Raw genomic sequence first — 23,932 nt, 5'->3', positions numbered from 1 at the left:
CGCCAATCATTCCGGAGTAAGAGAAGAAGTCAACGAGCTTCGCGCTATTGTGGTGGCTCTGGAGAATATGGTACAAATTTTACAAGCATCAGCAGCACCAGCAGCATAACCAGTATCACCACCAGTACCACCAGTACCATCAGTATCACCACCAACATCACCAGCTTCACCAACAACAACATCCGCATCCCACACCTCAACATCGCACTCGGTACCTCGGATATCAATATCATACGCCCCATAGATACCAAGGAATATTAGTAATAATGAGTTAAGATGTATTGACTCATCCTTCCTAAAGAATTATATATGTATACTTTATAGATTGAAACAATAATAAATCTTTTCGTACTAAGCTATTACGTGTGAATCTTAACTAGTATGTACTACTTGGTTAATTCATATCACAATATGCTATGATGTACATCCGTTGTTAATGACTTAACAATCGTTAATCAATGCTTCAACACAATAAACTCTATTTCATAATAAACCAAGTGTATTACTCAAATACATGATTGATTGTATACTTTCATTTTCGACATACTCGAAGCTTTCTAGAAAACATTATTCGTGTCTTGTGAATTTCACAAGGATTTCACGAGCACCAACATCATATACCAAGGTATATCAATAACAATGAACAATTAAGCATTGATTCATAACTTCATTAGCGAAATATTTCGCGGCAATTATGAAATCTCTAAGGTTTTGGAGATTATTTATTCTCGTTTCAACTGCAAATCAAATGAGTTTAATATTATATTAACTCATTAAACCTATATTATATCTGAAGAATACATATATGAACGTATATTTTCATAAAGATTGTAATTAAATATTCTTTTGTACAAACTGTTAATTGTGAAAATATTTTAACGGGTAGGTAATACCCGAGAAATATTTAGATTTCACATTAATTTGTTACACCGTACATTCTACAAATTCTGATTCAATTATCAGTAACTATACATCCACAAGATATATGTATCCGTTCACTAAAGAACACTCATTTTCATACAAATTCAATTACATATTCTGATTTTGACATATCAGAATTCAAGTAAAGCTTTAGCAAGATGTTATCTTCCTAAAGATCACTACATTCATGAATTATATTCATTCGTATTCTATGATGAATTATCACATCAAACCTCCGAAATTATCATCAACAACGCCTATTCATCAACCATTAGATCCGTTGACAATTACAACCAGTGTTTAATCATCTAAAAACAAAATTTCTTGAAACCATCTCGGATTGATAACCGATGATTCAAATATGGCTGCATTAAATGTAGAGGAAACAGCAAAATTGTAGATGGTCTTAATGGCCAAAAGTTTGATAATAAAGAATGGTACGTTGGAAAAGCTCAAAAGAAAATTTGGAACTGAAAAACGGATTGAGCTAACCATGAAGGAGACCAAGGACAAATACAAGGACCAAACCCTATATTCAAAGAATCCAGGAAATTCTGGATCCGATGAAATCTGTAGAGAATATCTTGCTCCGAGTCACGTTAGAAGCTTGCGGAAAATTTTTCTTCATCAACTTTTGAACTTAGAAATTCCAAAATATCATCATAAATATCTTCGATATTTCTGAAGATATTTTCATAAATATTCTCGTCCGAAATTATATACCTCTTCGTGCTATCTGTATTACATTATATTGGAAACTTCTGTAAAACCTAAGTATAAATTATGAATGATTTGAAGTAGTGTTGGAAATTGAAGCATGAGTTAGTATAATATAATGACGTCAGGCCAACGTGATTATATTACAGTAAGTCATGCTAAATTTTAATGGAAGATGATGATTCATAGACTTTATAATTATCATTTGCCATGTTACACGACTCTTACATTCTACTTAACCTCTGAAAATATCAAGAAAATATATTCTTGATAGTTCAATCCTCAGTAATTCTGGTAATTTACCAAATCAAATCGTGATATTACGCTTAGAACAGTAGGTCCATTCGAAACTTCATACCTACAAATTCTGGACCATTACTCGCTTTACTTAGAGTCGAGAGGAGAATAAAAAGGCAAAGAGCTCCGACATATAAGGGAAAATACAAAGCCCGATAACAACTCCGAAATTACAAACCGTGTATATCAATGCGTATAGCAACATAAAGACACGGGAGAATTAAAAACACTATAACCCCAAGGTAATTGTAGAAGTAAACAGATTCCTCTGGGGGTAAATGAAAAAGAAGAATGACTGAAATGATAATCAGAAAAATATCCAGGATAAGAACTGGATGGAGCATTTTCACAATCTTTGAAAATATGAATTAAGGAAGAAAGTATTGGAGTGGTGAAAATAACGAAACGGAAGAAGCTAATTTATAGCAAAATTCTAAACACAGCAATCGAGGCAATTCACCGCATTTAATCAAAGAAATCTCAAAATTCCTTAATTACCAGAGAATCCAATCTTATAAAGATTTCGAATATTTCTTTAAATCCCTTAAATTCCGGAAATCAATCGTGACTACGTCAAAAGTTAAGGCGAACATTTAATTTTCTCATTCACTCTTTTACGATAGCTTCGCTTATACTCTTCCTATAATATCGAATCATTTTATCCATATTATTCAATAGTGATAAAACTTTATTTTTCAACTTATATTCATCATTAAAATATTCTTGTTGTAAACAATGAAGATCTATATCAAATTTCATGACTGTGATTTTCACGAACTCCTCTCTATTTGTCTGCCTTAATATTGTGGCATAAACGCTCAAGGTTTTATATAAGCTCAATAATATTCATAACACATTTCATATGTACTGAAATGCTTGTTTAGCATGATCATCCCTTTTGAGGATAACCTAGTCAAATGATACTCTTGTTAATCCTTTAGATAACCTCCGCATTAATAATAAAATGCACATCGTAGAATTTATGGATCGTAAGGTTTAAACTCTTAAAACAAAACAATATTCTATCCATTGGAATTCATGAAAGGCCGCGAGCATACCTGGGAACGTGAAGACCAAATAAAACGTAAATATCCTCGTATATGTACGAACAACGCCGATTGATGGCAACAACTAAATTTCGGGACGAAATTTCAATTAACAGGGGGATACTGTGACAATCCGGAAATTTCTGATAAAATTTAAACAAATTCTTTACATGATTTTATTTAACCTCGACTAACTCCGACGATTCACGAACCATTTTTTTATATTTGTAAATAATTAAGTATTAATATTACTTTGTTATATTAATATTATTATTATCACTCGTCATTATCATTTACAAGTATTATTATTACAACTATTACTAATGTTATTATTATTAATAATTATTAATAACATTAATATTATTAGTAGTATCACTTTTACTAAAAGTGATAAGATTATTATAAATATCATTATTATTAATACAACTTATTATTATTAATATTATTATTATTATTATTATTATTATTATTATTATTATTATTATTATTATTATTATTAGTATTATTAACATTTATAATGATTATTATCATTATTATTAATTATAATTAAAATTATCATTCTTATTATTAATATTGTCATATTTTTTTATCATTAATAATAATATTATTATTATTAATATAATTATTATTATTGTTATTAGTAATATATTTATTAAATACTAATATTAATTAAAGATAAAAGAAAAAGACAACAAATACCTAAATTAGGTTTTCAACTTTTAATTCTTTTTATTTTTTTAACCACGATCTGCTTTATATCTGTATTATTATCGTGATCTGTTATTTTATAAAAAGAAGATTAGGAATATCAAATTTTTAATTGATCATGATTCATATCTGCTTTTTAATATATTTTTTTCTGCTTTTAATTTTTTTATCAATTCATGATCGAGCTTTTAAACTGCTTTTTAATTATAATTTCCATCGTGATTTCTGCTTTTAATTTTTAATTCTACTGGTTTTGTATCCATTATAAACAAATCACATTATATAACATGGATGCAATTCAAAGAATCAAACACAATTTTTTTTTATATAAACTCGTACCTCTGTTATTAAACTCATAATGCAATAACTCGAATTCGAATTGTTTTTGAAAATGTAAAAATGCAGAGTTGTGTGGATTCACATAACGAAACTACCTGCAAAATCTCAATTTCCAATTCTTTTTATCAAGCTCTAATTTTTGAGTCAAAGTTTAATATTAAAAAAAGTCAACCGATTGTTCTTGTGAAAATTCGAATTCGTTTTTAAGTTTTAAGTTAAATTGAGAATACAGAAAGTTTCTAGAAAGGAATTAGAACTTATTTCATGTTAGAATTTATAGCTAAATCATTAAAGAATCCAAGATTTGAATTTGAGTTATTTATTTTTTTTCTTTCGCGAATAACAGCAGTTGTTTTATTTCTTATTTTTTTTTGTTTGCTGTTAATACAAACAACCATCAACGATTATTATTATGCTTATTGAATAATCTAAATTTGTTTAGATAATTGATTCGTTAATTGGATTGAAGTCCCTGGTTGATTGAAGAAGATGAAGAAGAAAATAGGAAATAGATATTGGGTTAAATATATTTAAGTTGTAGTTTAAAATAGAAAAACTGGACGGATCAAATGGTTAAGTGTTCTGCGGGTTAACGAGGGGTCGCGGGTTCGAGTCCTGTCTTGGGCATTTTTTTTAGAAAAGCTTCCTAAGGTAGTTTTCATCTCTTTTATTATTATTATTATTATTATTATTATTATTATTATTATTATTATTATTATTATTATTATTATTATTATTAAGAATTAGTAATATTATTGTTACTATCATTATTATTACAAGTATTATCATTTAAAGCTTATTAGTATTATCATTACTAATATTATTATTATTAATATTATTAATTATTGATATTATTATTATTATTACTAATATTAAAGTTATTATTAAACATTAATATTAAAAACATGGTTATAATTAAAAGTACCATTTTAACTTATCATTTTTATCAAAATTACCATCTTTATTGAAATTATTATTATTACTATCATTATTATAATTCTTATTATTAAAGGTATTAAAATTGTCATTGTATTAAATTATCATTTTTAATAAAGATTACCATTACTATTAAAAACTATCATTTTAATTATCATCAATAGAATCATTAATATTATTATCATTTTTATTGATATTAATATTATTATTATTATTATTCTCATTACTAATATTATTTTAGTATTATTAAAATTACTATTTTAACAAACAAATGATATATATATAAATATATTTACACATAACATAATAAAATTTATATTTAGAATATATAAAATAAATAACTTACATGTTATTAATATAAAAATGACATAACTAAATACATTTATATGTATAAACTTATTCAAATTACGAGTATATGTGTTAATATATATACTTGATATAGGTTCGTAAATCCGAGGACAACTCTGCACTTGTTCAGTGCCGCTCATAAGCTTAATTACTATGAAATACGAAATACAGTATCGTGAGTTTTCATAGCTCCCTTTTTATATATATTTTTGGGCTGAGAATACATGCGCAACTTTTATAACTGTTTTACGTTTAGACACAAGTACTCAAACTTTTATTCTATATACGTGCTTTGTCATGCTAAATCCCTGCCGTAATATCGTTAATTGCTGAGTTATAAGATGCAAGCTTAGTTATTGTGAGTAGCGCTACTGAGAGTGATGTCTCTAGTCAGTTGACCGTTGGTCTTTGACTACATAATAATGATTTAACGACACAAATAACAAGTGTCACGGGGTAACTTTTGTTTAGTCGCGATATTATAAACCCAGCATTACTTTTAGATTGGTATTTCTATATCAATCAACACTTTATATTGATATTTCTATATCAACTTTATTAAATCTTGTGGTCTAACACTATTATTGAAATCATATTTATGATAAACCTATGAGCTCACCAACCTTTTGGTTGACACTTTTTAGCATGTTTATTCTCAGGTCCTACATAATGCTTCCGCTGTGTATTTGCTAATTGAAAGCAACATTTCAACGAGTCATTCATGGATAATTTGAAGGACTTGCATTTGCTAATTTGATGATGATTGCTTGCTATGCTTGGAGTCTTCATTACATATCAAACAATTAAAGACATTTAATGCGTTGTTTATAAAATACAATGTAATCTATTTATCTTCTGCTGTAAAACTCAATAAAACGTCTCATATAGAGTCATTCTCGTTTATACAACTGTGATTTGATATAATTAGTCACAAATACCCCAGGCCCTATTTGGAGGTGTGACATTAGTTAATTATTAGGGTGTATTTTTTGAGTTCGTATTTCGTAATGTCGTGTGGTGATTTATTTATCTTGAGGGTGGTTGTTTGGTATATATCATTGTATTTAACAATGTTAGACAATAGAAACCCCCGTCAGGTGATTTAGTTTATTCATCGACTGTAATTAGAGAAAATACATGAAACCTAAACATCTAGTTAGACCCTAACGGACTCAAACCGACAATCAGACTTGGGCATAACCTCTTCCGTCTAATACTCTCTCACAGTTCGAATGGCGAAATTGCGAAAGTTCGAGACTGGAAAGAGAACATTTAATACTAGAAAAATTAATTAAAAACTGCTTTTCTCTCTTTTGTTTCATGGACAGAGCAAACATATATTCGCCAATATGGTTGCATATTATTTGATTGCATCCTCCTTTTTCGTAGTGCTTTTTTTTTTCTTTTATACGTCGTGGCTTGCTTCGTCTAAGGAGTGATTATAACTTGGGCAGACAACTTTTTTTGACGAAACAATATCATCAACGCCGCTAAAAGACGGTTTTTTTTTCGGAGTTTGTAACTTAGTCAAACTAGGCAGTTCATCCCGACGATGATTATTGTTACAAGAAAATAACTATAAAAGGAAAATGGAATACGGAATCTGTAAAAGCCAAAAGAAACAATGCAAGATGATGTATTATTATTATTATTATTATTATTATTATTATTATTATTATTATTATACTATATACTAATTAGCGTAAATTTTTCTAGCCTAAAAAGCACTGTTCAACTGTAGCGGTAACCTTTTTTTTTTTTTTGGATAAGAAGACTCTGGACCCTTGGTATTTTCCGCCTACCACAACAAAAAAAAATACTTGAAAACCAAGAACATACACCAAAAATTAACAATTTCTAAATTGCAAAAAAAATAATTACACTATGTGATGACCCAAAATTTTTTGACCAAATTTAAACTTTATCTTTAAATGATTTAATGTTTTCGACACGATAAGCAAAGTCTGTAATGTTGAGTCTCAAAGTTTTGGAACTATATTCATGTAATCAATTATTCTTTGACTGTTCTCGAAGATTCACGAACAATATATATAACTTAATGTGCATATATATATATATATATATATATATATATATATATATATATATATATATATATATATATATATATATATATATATGATTTCAAGTTATTTAGTAAACGATAGTAACATTTGATTATTGATTCGATTGATATTTAGATAAGTTAACTAAAACTTTTAAGATGAACCAGTAAAACACTAATTTGCTACGGTATTTTCGAATTGCTACAGTACCCGAAAAGCTACAGTGTTTTCGAAAATCACTATTTGCTACAGTAAATGAAAATGTATATGTAAATTCTACGAGACGATGATTTATAGAAGTAAATGACCAAAACACTCGAAAGTTTAAGATACACTTTGAGTGATATAGATTATTGATAATTTAAGACTATATTTTGACAAATGTACCTCTCCCAAAATGTAAATTACAAGTTTTCTCAGCGTACGAAGGGACACTCGAAAAACTGGAACCGGGACATAAGTCGCGTGATGACGTACGACTTATCGGAACAAAAATTACAAGTCAACTATGCACGTGAATTTAATATAATATATAATTAATTATATAAATTATATACTATAAATATAATTAATAAATATGTCGACAAGCGTAGGACAAAACAGAAGTGAGCTGGATTTTTCAGCAATACGATCGCATGGCAAACCAGTGCAAACCCCTTGCGATCGCATGGGGTACTGTAGCAGGCCAGATACTATAAAAGCTTGAACTGGTTCAGCTTGTTTCTTCATTTTTTTTTACTCGTATCATTTAAATTATTTTATTATTATTATTATTATTATTATTATTATTATTATTATTATTATTATTATTATTATTATTATTATTATTATTATTATTAAGATTAATATTATTATTAATCTTATTATTATTATTATTACTTAGTATTATACATAAAATACTACGACGAGGTTATGAGCGTGTCACTTTTAAAATGGGTTTTCGAGCGGGATAAAGCTAAGGAAATTATGGGTTACAACTATGGAGGTTATGGGTAATGTTCATGGGTAATATTCGCAAGTCAAACCTAGTGTTTATCATCTCTGTTGGTTCTACGTACTTTTCTGAAATATTGAATCACAATATTGATATGTAAGCATTTATATTTTATCTTTTGTAAATTAATAGTGTATACATGTCTAGTGCTCGAGTATATATATTTATACATGTTTGTATGCTAAATTTCGTCGTTAAACAGTTTATAATAAATCACGAATTAAATACATATATTACTGGTAAAAGGTATATGATATACATGTTTTCGAAAAGCTGGCGAAAAATCAATAACTTTTCATTTAGACACCGAATAGTTTCGATGTACGGATTAAAAGATATGATCAACTGAATTATGATTGACGTTAATTGAAATTGCTTTTGAATCTGCAATTAAGATTTAAACAACTTGTTTACGAGATTGATAAAATGGATTTTTGAATATTACCAACCGAGTAAATGAATCCTTATATAAGGCACGTCTCGTTTTGTTGAACTATTGTCAAAATTGACTTTTTGAAACGACTTTGGATAACTATTGTATGTCGATCTCGAGCATTAGGATTGTGATACACTATGACCTGACCTAGCTTGATAGACATTTTTTTGAGGGATATGTGAGGACGGCAAAGGAAAAGAATGTAGGAGAGTAAGGGTTTTTAGCTTTAGGTTGGGATGAAAGAAAAAGAAAGGGTACAATATACAATAACTGATGTTAACCACATGAATATTGAAAAAACCATTAACTTTTTTAATAATTTATGATGTGCATATTGTAGTGACCTGGAAATTTCCGATCAAATTTAAACTTTAATCTTTATATGTTTTCGACACGATAAGCAAAATCTGTAATATTGAGTCTCGAAAGTTTTGAAATCTATATTCATGTAATCGATTACCCTTTGACTATGCTCGACGATTCACGAACAATTATGTGTAATATATATATATATATATATATATATATATATATATATATATATATATATATATATATATATATATATATATATATATATATATATATATATATATATATATATATATATATATAATTAAATATAAATAAAAGTATATATGTAATGTTTTGAAATAGTAAAATACAAATTTATCATTAGAATTAAATAGGTAAAATAATATACAAAATAATCAAGATGTTATAATAATGAGTCTATATATATATGATTCCTGTATACAATAAATATTATATTGTAATATACATAAATTATATAAATATTAAATAAGTTATTATATAATATAAGTATTACATAATTAATGATGTGTAACATATATATTAAACTTCATTACAAGTTAAAATATAGTTATTATATTAATAAATATCACTTACATTATTAATAATGATATTAGTATTATTAAAATTATTAGTTTAGTATATATAATATATATATATATATAAGATTTGATAAGCATAAGCTGTTATATCAATATTATTAGTATAACTTTCATTATTATTACTAATGTTAATACTAATATTAATATATGTGTTATATGTAAATATAAAAGTTGAAACTGGTAACTTGTTATATCATAATCATTATTTGTATTATCATTAGATATTATTATCATTAAAAATCATTATTTTTATTATTATCATTAATGATATTATCGTTATTATTATTATTATTATTATTATTATTATTATTATTATTATTATTATTATTATTATTATTATTATTATTATTATTATTATTATTATTATTATTAATGATATTAATATTAGTATTATCAATAAAATTATTGAATTAGGGGTATTATTAGAATTATTACTTATATATATAATAGTTATTAAAATTGATCATATACTTTATAATTACTAATAATATATAACAGATAAATTAATAAATACAGTGATACTAATACGGATTTATATAAATACAAATATATATATATATCTTTAAACAAATATATAAATAGATATATAAAATCAAATATACATAAATAGAATGCAATTATATATATAGCTATATATATTTACGGTTATATACATATATACAGATGGTACGTATTATGTTAGATATCACAATCACACTCAAATTATTCATCTGATTTTAGAATCTGTAAATCGTACGAAATAAATAGAAAACTATATCTGTTCGCGTGTTTTTTCTTCATCTTCTGTTTCAAATTGTACAAACTGTCTGCTGTGATTAAACAACCTAAATCCAGCTAATGCAAACAAATTAGGAACAATTATAATTAGTACAATCCACTAACTGATTCAAAGTAATCCATTTCTCACAATAATTCGCAAAATAAACAGATAAACACACGTCGACCCTGTTCTTCCTACTTTTTTCCAAAAACCTCGAATTTGTATCTTATTTTAAATTCTATAAATGCAAAGATGTTATAAATATTTTACTTAAACTCTATGTAAAGTTTCAAATGTTAATTCTTCATATCGAGTTCGAATTATCGAGTCAAACTTTTGAAAATAAAAAGTCAACGAATTGTTCATGTTAAAATTCGATCTTGTTTTAGTGATTTGAGTTAAATTAATGATTCATACAGTTTATATGGAAGATTTAAAATGTTTTTCATGAAGGAGTCGGGGTCTAATACAGCTTCTAAGTTTGAGATTGATGTTGAGTTCTTAAACGACCTTAAAGGTCTGTTTCAGAAATTTTCTTATTCTCTTTCTGTTTTAAATTAACTGCAGTTAATTCCTAAACATTTCATTAACTGAATTAAATCCTAGAATACTAGCTAAGAAAATTGATAAGAGTCAGAATCGATCTCTGTTCGATTTTATTATGGTGAAGAAGGAGAATGAGAGACAGATAGGTAAACGGGATATATATATTTTTAGAGGGTGTATTAATCATGAAATATGGAAACAGAAGAGTGGTCATGAGTGTTTGTATGGTAGCTTGTGGTCACGGGTTCGAATCCAGGGAATGGCTGTTTATTTTTTGGAACTCTTTACATGTGAGGTAGTTTTCCTTTCTAATATTATTATTATTATTATTATTATTATTATTATTATTATTATTATTATTATTATTATTATTATTATTATTATTATTATTATTATTATTATTATTATATTATAAATAATTATTATTATTTGTATTAATTACTAATATAGTTATTATTATGATTGTTATTATTATTATTGTTATTGTTATTACTAGTATCATACTTATTACCATATAATCATTATCATTATTATTATTATAAGTATTAACAATAATAATATTATTATTAGTAACCTTATCATTTTAGAGTTAGTAGTATCATTATGATTATGATTATCATTATTATTATTATTAAGATAGTACTAAAAATATATTATTATTATCATTAACATTAGGATTGTTATCCTTTTATAAATATTAGTTTTATCAATATAATTATAATTATTAATAACATATTTATCATTATTATTGTTAAAAGTATCATCATTAATATTTACTATTATTATTACGATTATCATTATCTATACTGTTATTATTTAAAATTTATTATCATTACTATAAATTTTTACTAAAGCTATCAATAAAACTATCAGTATTATTATTATAATTATTATCAATAATATCATTATAATTATTAGTATTATTGTTATTATTATTATCATTAAGTTAACAAACAAAAGATATTTCTAAAATAAATATAGATATACATATATATATATATATATATATATATATATATATATATATATATATATATATATATATATATATATATATATATATATATATATATATATATATATAATGACACATATAGGTTATTAACATAAAAATTATATCACTAATAATAAATACATATATATATTTGTTCGATTACAATTATGTATATTAATAAACATACAAATTATATAGGTTCGTGAATCCGAGGCCAACCCTGCATTGTTCAATTTAGTCATATGTATTTTTACTACAAAATACAGTATGGTGAGTCTCATTTGATTCCCTTTTTACTCTTTACATTTTTGGGACTGAGAATACATGCGTTTTTATAAATGTTTGACGCAATAGACACAAGTACCTTAACTGTATTCTATGAAAGAATTATCTGGGATTGGGGTTGATTATTATGACACGCATTAGCCCCCGGTTTCCGTTAGAGCGTATAAGCTCCCGAGCCGGGTGGATGGTTTATTATTTATGACATTTTGGCACCGGTTGTCCTATATTTTATAAACATGTGTTCAGCCGTGGGGTGTAAAGACCGGCACAGAGGTTCTATATTTTGAAGGCACATGTATTCAGTCGTGGGGTGAAAGACCGGCACAGATGGTTACTATTATATTTTGAATCCTCACCAGGTGTTCTTCATATGAAAGATATTTTTTTGTGCAGTTGGAATGGGACTTCTGCACGTTTTATAATATTTAAAATCTTGTGGTCTATTAAAATGATGAAAATGAAATGATTACTATAAACTAATGAACTCACCAACCTTTTGGTTGACACTTGAAAGCATGTTTATTCTCAGGTTTGAAAGAAATCTTACGCTGTGCATTAGCTCATTTTAAAGATATTACTTGGAGTCATTCATGACATATTTCAAAAGACGTTGCATTCGAATCATTGAAGTTCATTAGAGATTATTAAGTAAATGACGGATTAGGTCATTTATAGTTGGATATTATGAAATGGTATGCATACCTGTCAACTTTCGATGTAATGAAAGATTATCTTTTCAAAAACGAATGCAATGTTTGTAAAATGTATCATATAGAGGTCAAGTACCTCGCGATGTAATCAACTATTATGAATCGTTTATAATCGATATGGACTTAGTCCGAATGGATTAGGACGGGGCGTTTCACATATGTAGTCAAAATATCGGTTTTTGTAAAAATAAATATCTTCTTTGTTTTGAGCCTGGAGGGTTCCATAAACCCATTTAAGTGGGTTTAACTTCAAAAACTAAAACAACAAAAAGCCCACTAATAATGGAAGAAGTTAATCATATAATTTAATTTAAATTGTTTTTTAATTGAAATCAATTTATATTGAAATTAAAACATGAAAATAAACTAAATTTTCGTCAATTTCTTATATAAAACCTTCTTTTAGTAGAAACTACGACTTAAATTAATTATATAAATATACTTATATAAATTTAATTAAAGAAAGACATTAAATAAGGATTTGCACAACTTTTTTCGTTATTTTTTTATTTCCTTTTTCCTTCTTCATTATTTTTTTAACGTTCATTATATATATATATATATATATATATATATATATATATATATATATATATATATATTATACTGTAGAAGCTACTGTAGCAGTGTAGCATTTTTTTTTTATTTTTTATTTTTTTTGTAAATACATATTTTTTTTTTTTCAAATATATAAAAATCTAATTGCAATATTCTAATACAATCCTATCGTAGGTGTTTATTTAATGGGTTTTCTAGCAACAAATATAAGTCTAAAAATATAGTAGAATATTACCATAACAGTTGCCGACCATTGCGTAAATGCTATGGGAAGAGTGGACAACATTTTGATGACTTTCAGGCCAAAAACTGTCTAACGATATAGTAGCGTTAAAATGACATTAATCCGCCGCGAAGCGCGGACCACAAATCTAGTTATTATTATTATTATTATTATTATTATTATTATTATTATTATGCTTTGAGATGGATAAACTATAAATTAAAAATAGAATAGAGTCAAGTAAATTATTCTGAAGTTCGCACAAACTTTTCTTTTTTATTTTCTTCGATAATAGGGTTAGCAAAGAGGAAAATGGTTATAGTTTCGGTTATACGGAGTACAAGATACTGGAGTTGTGCTTTATACAAGTGTGTGGTTTTACAAGAGGTTTTTGTCGGCCGATATGCAAGAGATAGGTTACGGTAGTAGAGCGTGGCGTTTTTAGTGGTTTGGGTGGATGGACTGGTACGTGATGACCGATTAGGTCTTAAGATCGGACTCGTTCTAATATTACATTGAACAATGAAAATTTCGTGAGGTGATTTTGTTTAATACTCCGTAACTGACTATAAATAGAAAATAAATGAAACCCTAAACATTTAATTAAACTTTAACAGACGCAAACCTTTAAATCTAACCTAATCCGTCAGTGATGACTATTAGACTATTTCTATCCCTGACTGTGATGTCAGAGACAAATGATGCACATTTGATGAAAAATTGAATTTTGACTGTGACTGTATTTGACCTTCATTAACTTAAAAAGTTAAATTTTATGTTAAATATTTGTGAGGTGATGTGGTAAAATCCGATTAAAAATTGTACTTACAATTTATATGTCAAATATAATGACTTAATTTTTATTTTACCACCCACCAATAACGGACTAGGTTTACAATAACATTATAAAATAAGTTGTATGCTTGACCCATAAAAAAAGTCTACTAGAGTGATATTCGGTGCACCTTAGTAATAAACTTAATATAAAACTGAAAAAAAAAAAATGTCAACTTAGTCCTTTAATTGTATTTGTTAAAACAATGGTTCAGTCAACTTTTAACCGGTAAAAGAAATTATTTTTCTGTTCAAACTTTCTGGAGAACAAGCTCAGATGCATGAATGCACGCATTTTAATCAGATTATTATCATTTTCTATTACTTTGTTAATCACTTTAATATATTATTTTCTTAATCACTTTAATATGTAGTGAGGTTTAAACCTTAAAAATTTTATTATCAAGTACGTAGTAACAAGTTGTGATGGTGGTTGTGTCAACTTGCACTATGACCAAATTAAAATGGTGATTTCATAACCATATATAGAAAGTTATTGCTTATGTTGATCCGCTCTTCTAAGTTAGTTATGATCATTATATCAACAACTTAGAATTTGTGATCATGATTTATGACTCATACTAAATACTAAAGAAAATAAAACGGCAACAACATTTCATACAATTTAATAATTAGGTAGAAAGCGCTATCATGAAAACATGTTCTTTTTGATGATAAGCGTGCAGTACTTTTCGGGACGACATTTTTTTGTCTTTTGGAGATGTCGTCCAGAAAAATTACATGCGAAATATTTTACTTTTTGGAGCTAAATTTTTTTCCACGAAAGGAAAAATAAAAATGGAATTACCTTCGCGGACGACATGAGGAAAATATCCGGTCAAACTTTTTAGAAAAACTGACCTAAGTGACATTTTTGTCGTTTTCTGTGTATTTCCCGGACAACACCTATCACCCAAAAATGAATCGTGCGGATTTTATGTTTTGCCCATAGTGAACAAGCTAGTATCCTGATGAGCGGGTATGGTCCATTAGGGTTATATTTACGCTTGGCCCACAAGCTATAAACCCTAATTCTCCCTTAACCCTAGTCTTTTCCCTATAAATATAGGGTTCTTTCCCTACACAAAAAACACCTCATAAAGTCATTACACCTCATCTTTCGCCCACCACAACGCATACGGCTTCCACTGCCGGATCTCTATACGATCGTCTTTACGTTCGGAGCACCACCTCTAACACTAGGGTTTTTTCCTACGGGTCTTGTAGGGTTTTTCTCCCTTTGCCGTCGATAGGTTCCGACTATCGACCGGCGGGCAATTCGTTGGCCACCCTCCCTAGATCATCATCTCGGGTACGGGTTATTCATGGTAAACCGGACCGGAGATCAACGACGTTGACGCTTAAAAAAAACCCTTTCGCATTGTTGTTCGTGTGTAGGTTTTCCCTTGGAAAAAATATGCTTGAACAAGTGCTTAAATTCATGATGTATCAAAATTTGAAATATCGTCGCATATATGAAAAACAAGTGCTTCAATTTTGAATTAATTATAAAGTATATATGCGTGCTTCAGTTTGACTCCCACGAGCTGAAATATATTTCCATTTTGGGTACCCGCTCATTTCATGGGCCTCGGAGGATGTCTATGCATTCGTGCCTCACCAGAGGAGGTTTACCACACACGATGCCAGTATGAATTCGTCGTGGGGTTTTCCTCCCGAGGGACGGTAGGATTGTAATGGTTCGTCCAAGGAAATGATCGGTGAGTTCCGGCATCGCGTTCGGACCTCGTCAGTGATTCCTAACCGTCGTTTAAAAAAAAAAAAGTTTAAACAAATGATGTATACGTTTTACAAATGGATCCTTTTAACTTATGAGAATCCTCTCCCTTTCACGTTTGACGTTTTATCTAGAATAGTATTCTCAATAAGCTAGCTGTAGGATTGCATCAAAATGTAAACATATTTCATCATAACATGTGTAGAATCAATATCCTTGACTCCTTGAGTATGGACCGGCATGTTATGTTAACAGATTAACATCGGTTATTAATTAATTATCTTATAATGTGTGAGTGAAAAATGATCGGGTGAGTGATTTATATCCCTGCTTGTCTTTCAGAAGGAAAAAAAACCATATATACTTGAATTTATATTTATATGCATATACATCAAATCAAGGGCAATCCTACACTATAGCCAGTGGTAATCTTGAACTCTGGTTGATGTTCATATGAACACACTTATATATGATATATGAAGTATTAATTTGTAGTCGATAAAAACGGGTTTGACTTTGTAGTGATGGTTATGGTTGTTGTTGGTTTTAAGTAACGTCGTTTGGCTACATTAGTTTAATGGAATCTGCTAATCGAACAAAAAAGGTAGCAAGGAGTAGTGTTTTGTGGAATAGTTTTAAGATAAAAGATGCTGATTAAAGCGAAAAAGAATACAATTGTTTTCAATTCTTTTATGTTTTCCATCTTCTCCTTTTCTTACTAATGTTCTGAAAAGAATGGTGTTGACAAATGGGTTGTAACTAGGGACCAAGAACTCTGGCTTTTAAGTTAATCAGCATATACAATTACGATACAATTATTATAATTTGGTCATGATTTGTTACTAGAATTGCCTCACACTTGGGATACTTAAGAATAACTCTTTTTAATTATAATGTCACGATAAGGATTCATTAAAGAAAAAAGGGCATTGGAAGTGGCAAAATGGATTCGTAGAACTCAGTCTGACAATATAAATAATCGCAATTTCCTAATCGCTATTTGGAAAGTCCGGTTTCATGCCACGTAGACAAATCCTGATTTGTGAAATTCCGGTTAACTAGTTTTGCAATTTTTTGTTTTGAACATATTAATAATACTACTACAAATATATACGTACCTAATATTCTAATATTCATTAATAATATTTTTTTATTCACTCCGTTTGGACTAGAGGTGTTCGTTTGATTAATAAAATGTAAGCTTTCAGGAAGAAAAAAAAAGGCATTACAAGAATTCGCCACAATCTTAAACCATTACAGGAATACATAAACATGTAAATGGGTTTATTCGATTAACATTATTACAATGATGACACATACTCTAGGATCAAGAAACAAATTTTAGTCCCGTAAGTCCGTTACACTGCATAAAAAATCTACATAAAACCTACATGCAATCAAGTGAAAGATTCAACTACAAATCTCCCAACACCATGAAAACAAAAATGTATCGGCGAGATGAGCTTGTCACTACTCAGCTACATACAAACCTTTTAATATCTGGATTCATTTGTATGTATGAATTTATATTAATCACCCGCTACGAAACTCTTACCCTCGTAATACCTCCTCTCACTTTCTCCCTTCCTTTCGTTACGTTTCTAAATAAGAAAAACAAAAGCATACATAAAACATCAGGTTAGCATTAACCAACCTAAGCTATTATAATGATTGTATGTTTTGAGCTGAAAGTAAATGATTAACTGTTATAAATGGTGTTGCAGCCGTTTGGGGCAGTGTGTTTGGAATGACCCAAAATGACAATTTTATAGGCAATCTTATCTTTTTGCGAATTTTTGAATGTTTTGCAAAAATTTTTATTCGAATCCAGAATTTTTTTTTTTTTAAAGTGATCCCTAAATGACCAGATATCATAATCCAATCAGTTTTGATCCAAACAATAGATAAGGGTGGTGAACCTTCAGGGTTTAATAATTACTACAATAAATTTGGTTAGAAAATACCTAATGATGTTTTAAGTCATGATTTGTTAATTAATTTTTGTGGTTATAAAGAGATGTATCTCAAGGTAAAGTAATGGAACCTGATATGCTTCATGATTTGACACAATCCTCTTAATTATTGTGCTAGTAGTTATGTCCAGAGGACTTTCTAACACTTTAAATATCTCCATACTTCTTGGAACATCATACGGATCACGATTATCCTGCATTGAACCACACATTATGTTATTCATTAAATAAGCAAATAATTAAAAAAAAAAATAAATAAATAAATAACAAGAACACCAATTAGAACTTAACATACCTTTTCAAAGTCATCATCTTCAGCAACTGTCCCATGGACAACCAAGGAGATATTAAAGGTTGTGATCTGCATCATTAGTAGCAGTACACATTAAGATACTTTAGGAGTTACAATAACTTAACAGAAATTCATATCAGTATCAAATTATAAAGAGCATATTTGAACTTAACGATCAAAATATAAGTAAAATTAATTCCCTTTGCTTACGAAGCAAAGGGAACAAATGTTATATGTATATCGTGTATATGAAGAAGATAAAAAACTTGAATTGTGATGTAACTCACCATATCCTTTGAAACCTCCCATGGAGCACCAATAATGACCTCATCCACATACCGACAAGCCAAAACGCTTAGGCTTCGTTCATGGAGATTCATGATCGGACGATGCACTCCCCTATTGGCACTGATGAAATGGAGTAAAGGGTTATGAATAAAATATCAATACGTTACAAAAGTAATCAAGTTAGTAACTGCCTAAAGACAAACAGTTGAGATGCTGTTTGTATCACAATTCTAGAAACACTAAGCAATGTAATGTACTGTGTGCTATTATATTCTCGGTCAAACAGATACCAAAATTGGCAAACAAATACGAAAACGTACTATTGTCCTTTCATGTATACATTTGTTCAAAACTTTAATGTTTCTTCCGGGTGACATTAAATTTTTATAATTACAGTATAATAATAATATTAATATTAATAATTAATAACAAAAAACGAATTCGTAATTGTAACTATCATTAAATCCGTATCCATTGTTCTCTTCTAATATATCAGGTTCAACCATGTATTATTACATACTATGTCTAGATACAAGTAAGTTTGCTTCTAGTTATTACACAGTTAAAAAAAATCAGCTGAACTTTTCATTTACAAGAATATTTAGTTAAAGAAAAGGAAAGTTCAAGAAATCGAAGCAATTAGTAATTCTTGTAGAAACTTAAAGTAATTCGCATCTGCATAATCTTCTCTTAAAGGTTCCGAGACTTGTTTATAGCATCATAATCATAATTCATGTTATAAGGTAGCAAGAAAAAGAGTATCAAAGTATCAAGCATAACAGCCATTACACAAGATATTTGATATGGCACGTAATAATTCATAACATTATAGATTATTACCTCACAGTTTGATCTGTGTGAATCCCAACAAGTAAAAAATCTCCAAGCCCACGCGCAAGTCTCAAGATCTACAGTAGCACAAGATCTTAGGTTTCACAGCTTATAATCACCGATTAAAATAAGCCAATAAGAACTAAAGTTACGACCCACCTCCACATGTCCAGCATGAAACAGATCAAATGCACCATCTATATAAACTATGCGAGAGTTAGGTCCAGCTGCCTGCAAAAATAAACAGTATAAGCATAAATATGTGATAACTAAGCAAAAGAGCAAATCAATTATTGAATATGCTTAAACAAATTTAGCACCTTTTCATTAGAAAACTGAACAATCCTTCGAGATGTGGGAAGAAAATGAGACACACGGGTCCCACTGCCAGAGCCACTATCGTCATATTTCTGGCTGTGACCAGAGCTAAATTGCCTTTGCAAGGAAGCATGACTAGGGCTCTCACTACTCGTCCTCTCTCTTACACATAGAAGCATCCGTCCTGTATCATTACAATAATAATCGTATGTTTTCATAATAAAGCAGCTTATATAAATTTATAAATCTGAATACACTTTAGAGATCAAACAAAAAAAGTTTATACATCAAGATTTGCCATCTCTACTAAAATATATTTACCAGAAAAAAAAAAATTCAATTCCTATAAATGCACAAACAAAAATGCCTTATTGACTTATTCCAACAGTGATGGTCAACTACATCTCAGAATATAACTCAGACTTAAACAAAAGAACAACAAATTTAGGAAACTATTACTTTGAATAGAGATGATATTTTAATTCATTAAACCAGAACAGGGATGAATATATTTTGGTCGACTGGTTTAGCCTATTTTAAGTGGGACCCTCCATAGTGTAACAAAGAAAAGAGATGGAGAAAAAAAATACTCAAGCACGATCCTCATTTGCATGCTATTGGTACTATTTTCTCTCACTTTTGCATGAAATATGGGGCAAGTTGTGTACACAACATTCTTTATTAGTTAAGAGTAGATTCTAATTTCTAAACCTAAGTTTAAAACAAGGAATAATGCATACCAACAATGTCTGTGCTTGATACACCTTCGGTTCGTTTAATCTGCTTATAGCGACCAGCTTTCTTTGCAAGGGCATACGCATCAGTTCCATCAGGGAGAATGCATGGATCATCTCCATGAATGATATAATCTATATTGTACTCGTCAAACAATTTCCTCATAAATTCTTCAGTTATAGCATAAGGTGCATCAGGTATTACTTCATCAACCCACTTAACAGCACTCACCATAAGCATCCTAACATATGAAAAACAAAGTTAAAACCTTATTTATAATGTTCTTGATGCTATAACCATCTATAACCATTTGATTTGAAGTGTAACCTACTCCTATATGCCACATTAATTACAAAAAAGGAACTTTTCTATAAAAAAACACACACAACCTTTTTTCATATTATACAAATGCTAACGTCATACCTAACCTAATCTAAGCATAAGAACCACCTAGCATTGCAAAAGCACCAACAGTACTCACCTAAGTACTTCAAAGTTTAATCTGCTGTTTTCCACTCAACTAATATCAATCAAAACAAGTGCATCAACAACAATATAACATACACATTTTCACACTTTAAACATGTGGTTACAATATAGGCATATAGCATACACATCCACAGTTCAAACATGTAATTTAACCTAATGTAAGTATGAAAATCAACATCCACATCTACATCAATCTTCAAACTAAGCAGAAATCAACAGAGCATTACACAGTAATTATAGAGACACTGATCTCATATATAACCTATATGTAATTTAACAAATTTATAATCATTTTAATACAAGAAACTAGAACCACACTTCAAACACGTCATTTAGCCTAATCTACAAATCAAAATCAACCTTCACATCAATCTCAAAATTAAACACAGCATTACACCGAATCACACACACACATCGATCTCACACGTAACCTAAATTCATAAAATCAAATCAAAACTGAAATTGAGGATGACGTAAGATACCGTTCATGAAGAGGTGTAACAGGAGGTCCTTTATTGAGAGTAATTTCAGCATCACTAACAACGCCAACGATTAATTGATCTCCGAGTGCACGTGCTTGACGGAGTGCATTACAGTGACCGTAATGCATCATATCAAAACAACCGTCCATATATACACGTATAGGTTTCTTTTTTTTCTTTCTATTATTTGAAATTATATTTATCGGTGAAAGTTCCGGTAAAACGGTGTGCAACGCCACCACCGATAGACCTGCTACCAGACCTCCGATTAACCATGTCGCTAGAAACCGCTTCGAGTTCTCTAGACCTGCATCTGAAACCATATTCTTTAATTAACGATTTAAAATTATTATTTTTGAAGAAACTGTGTATCTATATGTTTATGTTTATTCTCATTTCTAGTGGTTACGCTTTTCTTTTAATTCTTTTTCTTTTTTACTTTAGGATATATATATATATATATGCTCAAAATGTTTTTTACTTTGCAACCTTGTGTAGTTATTTTTGTTAAGATTCAATAGTTTATAATTACTTTTATTATACTTACTACACAATACTTGAATATGAAAGAGTAATAATGGATGGACATAGAAAGATATATTTCACATATGTATATGAATGGGTACTCTAATTGATTACATTTGCTTGCATATATATACTACAAATATTTACTATTCTCAATTAGAAAAAATTAACATCCATCCTGTACATTCAGGCTTTTGTCTACCTTAATTATTGTCCACATGCTTGAATTATTGATAGATATATAACACTCCCCCTTGGATGACAATTTTATTATAGAGCAACTAATACTGCCTCGTTAAAAACCTTGCTAAAGAAAAACCCAGTGGGATAAAAACTTTAGTCAAGGGAAAAAGAGTGCAGTATAGAGTTGACTCCCCCTCAAGTAGACATCGCGGAGTCGTCACATCTTTTGAACTTGCCTCATGCCAATATTGTGAACGTGTGTTCTGAAAACAGCGGTTGACAGTGCTTTGGTATAAATATCAGCAGAGTTGTTGATTGAACGTATCTCATTTTAATCTGGTTGTCTTTTACGAGATCTTGAGTATATGAAAAGAATCTGAGGTTTTCATCTGAAACTGTATCATCTAAATCTTTTATGTACAAGTTTAGCCCCTGTAATTTGTCTACAGTCTCCTTCATGATTTGCTCAAACTCTTGTTTCAATTCCTATTCCCTTTTAGTCTTTTATAGAGCCTTACCAACATACCATTCTTTTTCATCAAACTTATGACCGTTAAGACCGTCTATGACTTTGGCGCCTCGTCAGCATTTATATTTTGTTCTATCACTTTTTATACTCTTCTTTCATTTGTATTATGCAAGCTGCATTATCTTCATATATAGTTGTTGGTGAAGATAGTTGTTGGTCTTTTATAGCGTTCTAGTCCACAAGAATCAATAATGATTTGTGTCATTGATCTCAACCAAACACATTTTCGAGTAGTTTCATATAATGCAATCACTTCGTCATGATTTAATGATGTTGCAACAAGTGTTTGTTTTAAGAACGCCATGATTTTGTGGTGCCTCCATTTAGGAATACATATCGAGTTTGAGATTTATCTTTATGAGGATTCGATGAATGACCTGCATATACATAATCAACCAAATCTTGTTATGAAGCGTTAGAATAAAATAATTTTAAATCAGCAGTTCCTCAAGGGTATCAAAAATCTGCTTGATCCCATTTCAATGTCTTTTTGTAGGGGTTGAGCTGAACCTTGTCAACAAATTAACTGCAAAAGAAATGTCAGGTCTTGTACAATTTGTAAAATACATAATAACCCCAATTGCACTAAGATATGGAACTTCTGATCCGTAAAGATCTTCATGATCTTCACGGGGATGAAATGGATCAGTGTCATTATTGAGTGATATATCAACATATGGTTTTGTCTTTAAAAAAGTTTTCAAATCTTTTCGGTATAGTTTGTTTGATGTACAAGTAAACCATTAGGCATATGCTCATTTTGCAATCCAAGGCAAAACTTGGTTTTTTTTTTTTTTTTTCAATATCTTTCATTTAATTTTTTTTTTTTAGAAGTTGAATGATTTCATAGATCTCTTTATTTGTTCATATGATGTTATGATCATTGAGATAAACAACTTACAATCACATATCCGGAC

The 23,932-nt window shown here is 28.9% G+C and overlaps 1 protein-coding gene across 1 annotated transcript; it reads right to left on the bottom strand.

Moving 5' to 3' along the window:
• Positions 1-17,610: 17,610 nt before the first annotated feature.
• Positions 17,611-22,183, bottom strand: LOC139899465 (ethanolamine-phosphate cytidylyltransferase-like). Its single transcript, XM_071882291.1, has 9 exons — positions 21,779-22,183; positions 20,813-21,048; positions 20,075-20,256; positions 19,914-19,985; positions 19,764-19,831; positions 18,923-19,043; positions 18,639-18,704; positions 18,415-18,537; positions 17,611-17,971 (listed from the first exon to the last, which is right to left on the bottom strand). The coding sequence occupies exons 1-9, from the start codon at positions 22,099-22,101 to the stop codon at positions 17,900-17,902; spliced, it is 1,263 nt and encodes a 420-aa protein (XP_071738392.1). The 5' UTR covers positions 22,102-22,183; the 3' UTR covers positions 17,611-17,899.
• Positions 22,184-23,932: the final 1,749 nt, after the last annotated feature.

This window comes from Rutidosis leptorrhynchoides, chromosome 3 (assembly GCF_046630445.1).
Source record: "Rutidosis leptorrhynchoides isolate AG116_Rl617_1_P2 chromosome 3, CSIRO_AGI_Rlap_v1, whole genome shotgun sequence".
NCBI classification, from domain to species: domain Eukaryota; kingdom Viridiplantae; phylum Streptophyta; class Magnoliopsida; order Asterales; family Asteraceae; genus Rutidosis; species Rutidosis leptorrhynchoides.
This window is presented reverse-complemented; position numbering and strand designations above follow the sequence as displayed.

Bases quoted from the DNA above. Each gene is read 5' to 3' on its own strand.
- LOC139899465 (XM_071882291.1), bottom strand. From the start codon at position 22,101: ATGGTTTCAGATGCAGGTCTAGAGAACTCGAAGCGGTTTCTAGCGACA. The intron at 21,049-21,778 runs GTATCTTACGTC...TTCATATGTTAG, and splicing joins GTTACACCTCTTCATGAACG to GATGCTTATGGTGAGTGCTG. The intron at 17,972-18,414 runs GTTCCATTACTT...TTTCTTATTTAG, and splicing joins CAAATCATGAAGCATATCAG to AAACGTAACGAAAGGAAGGG.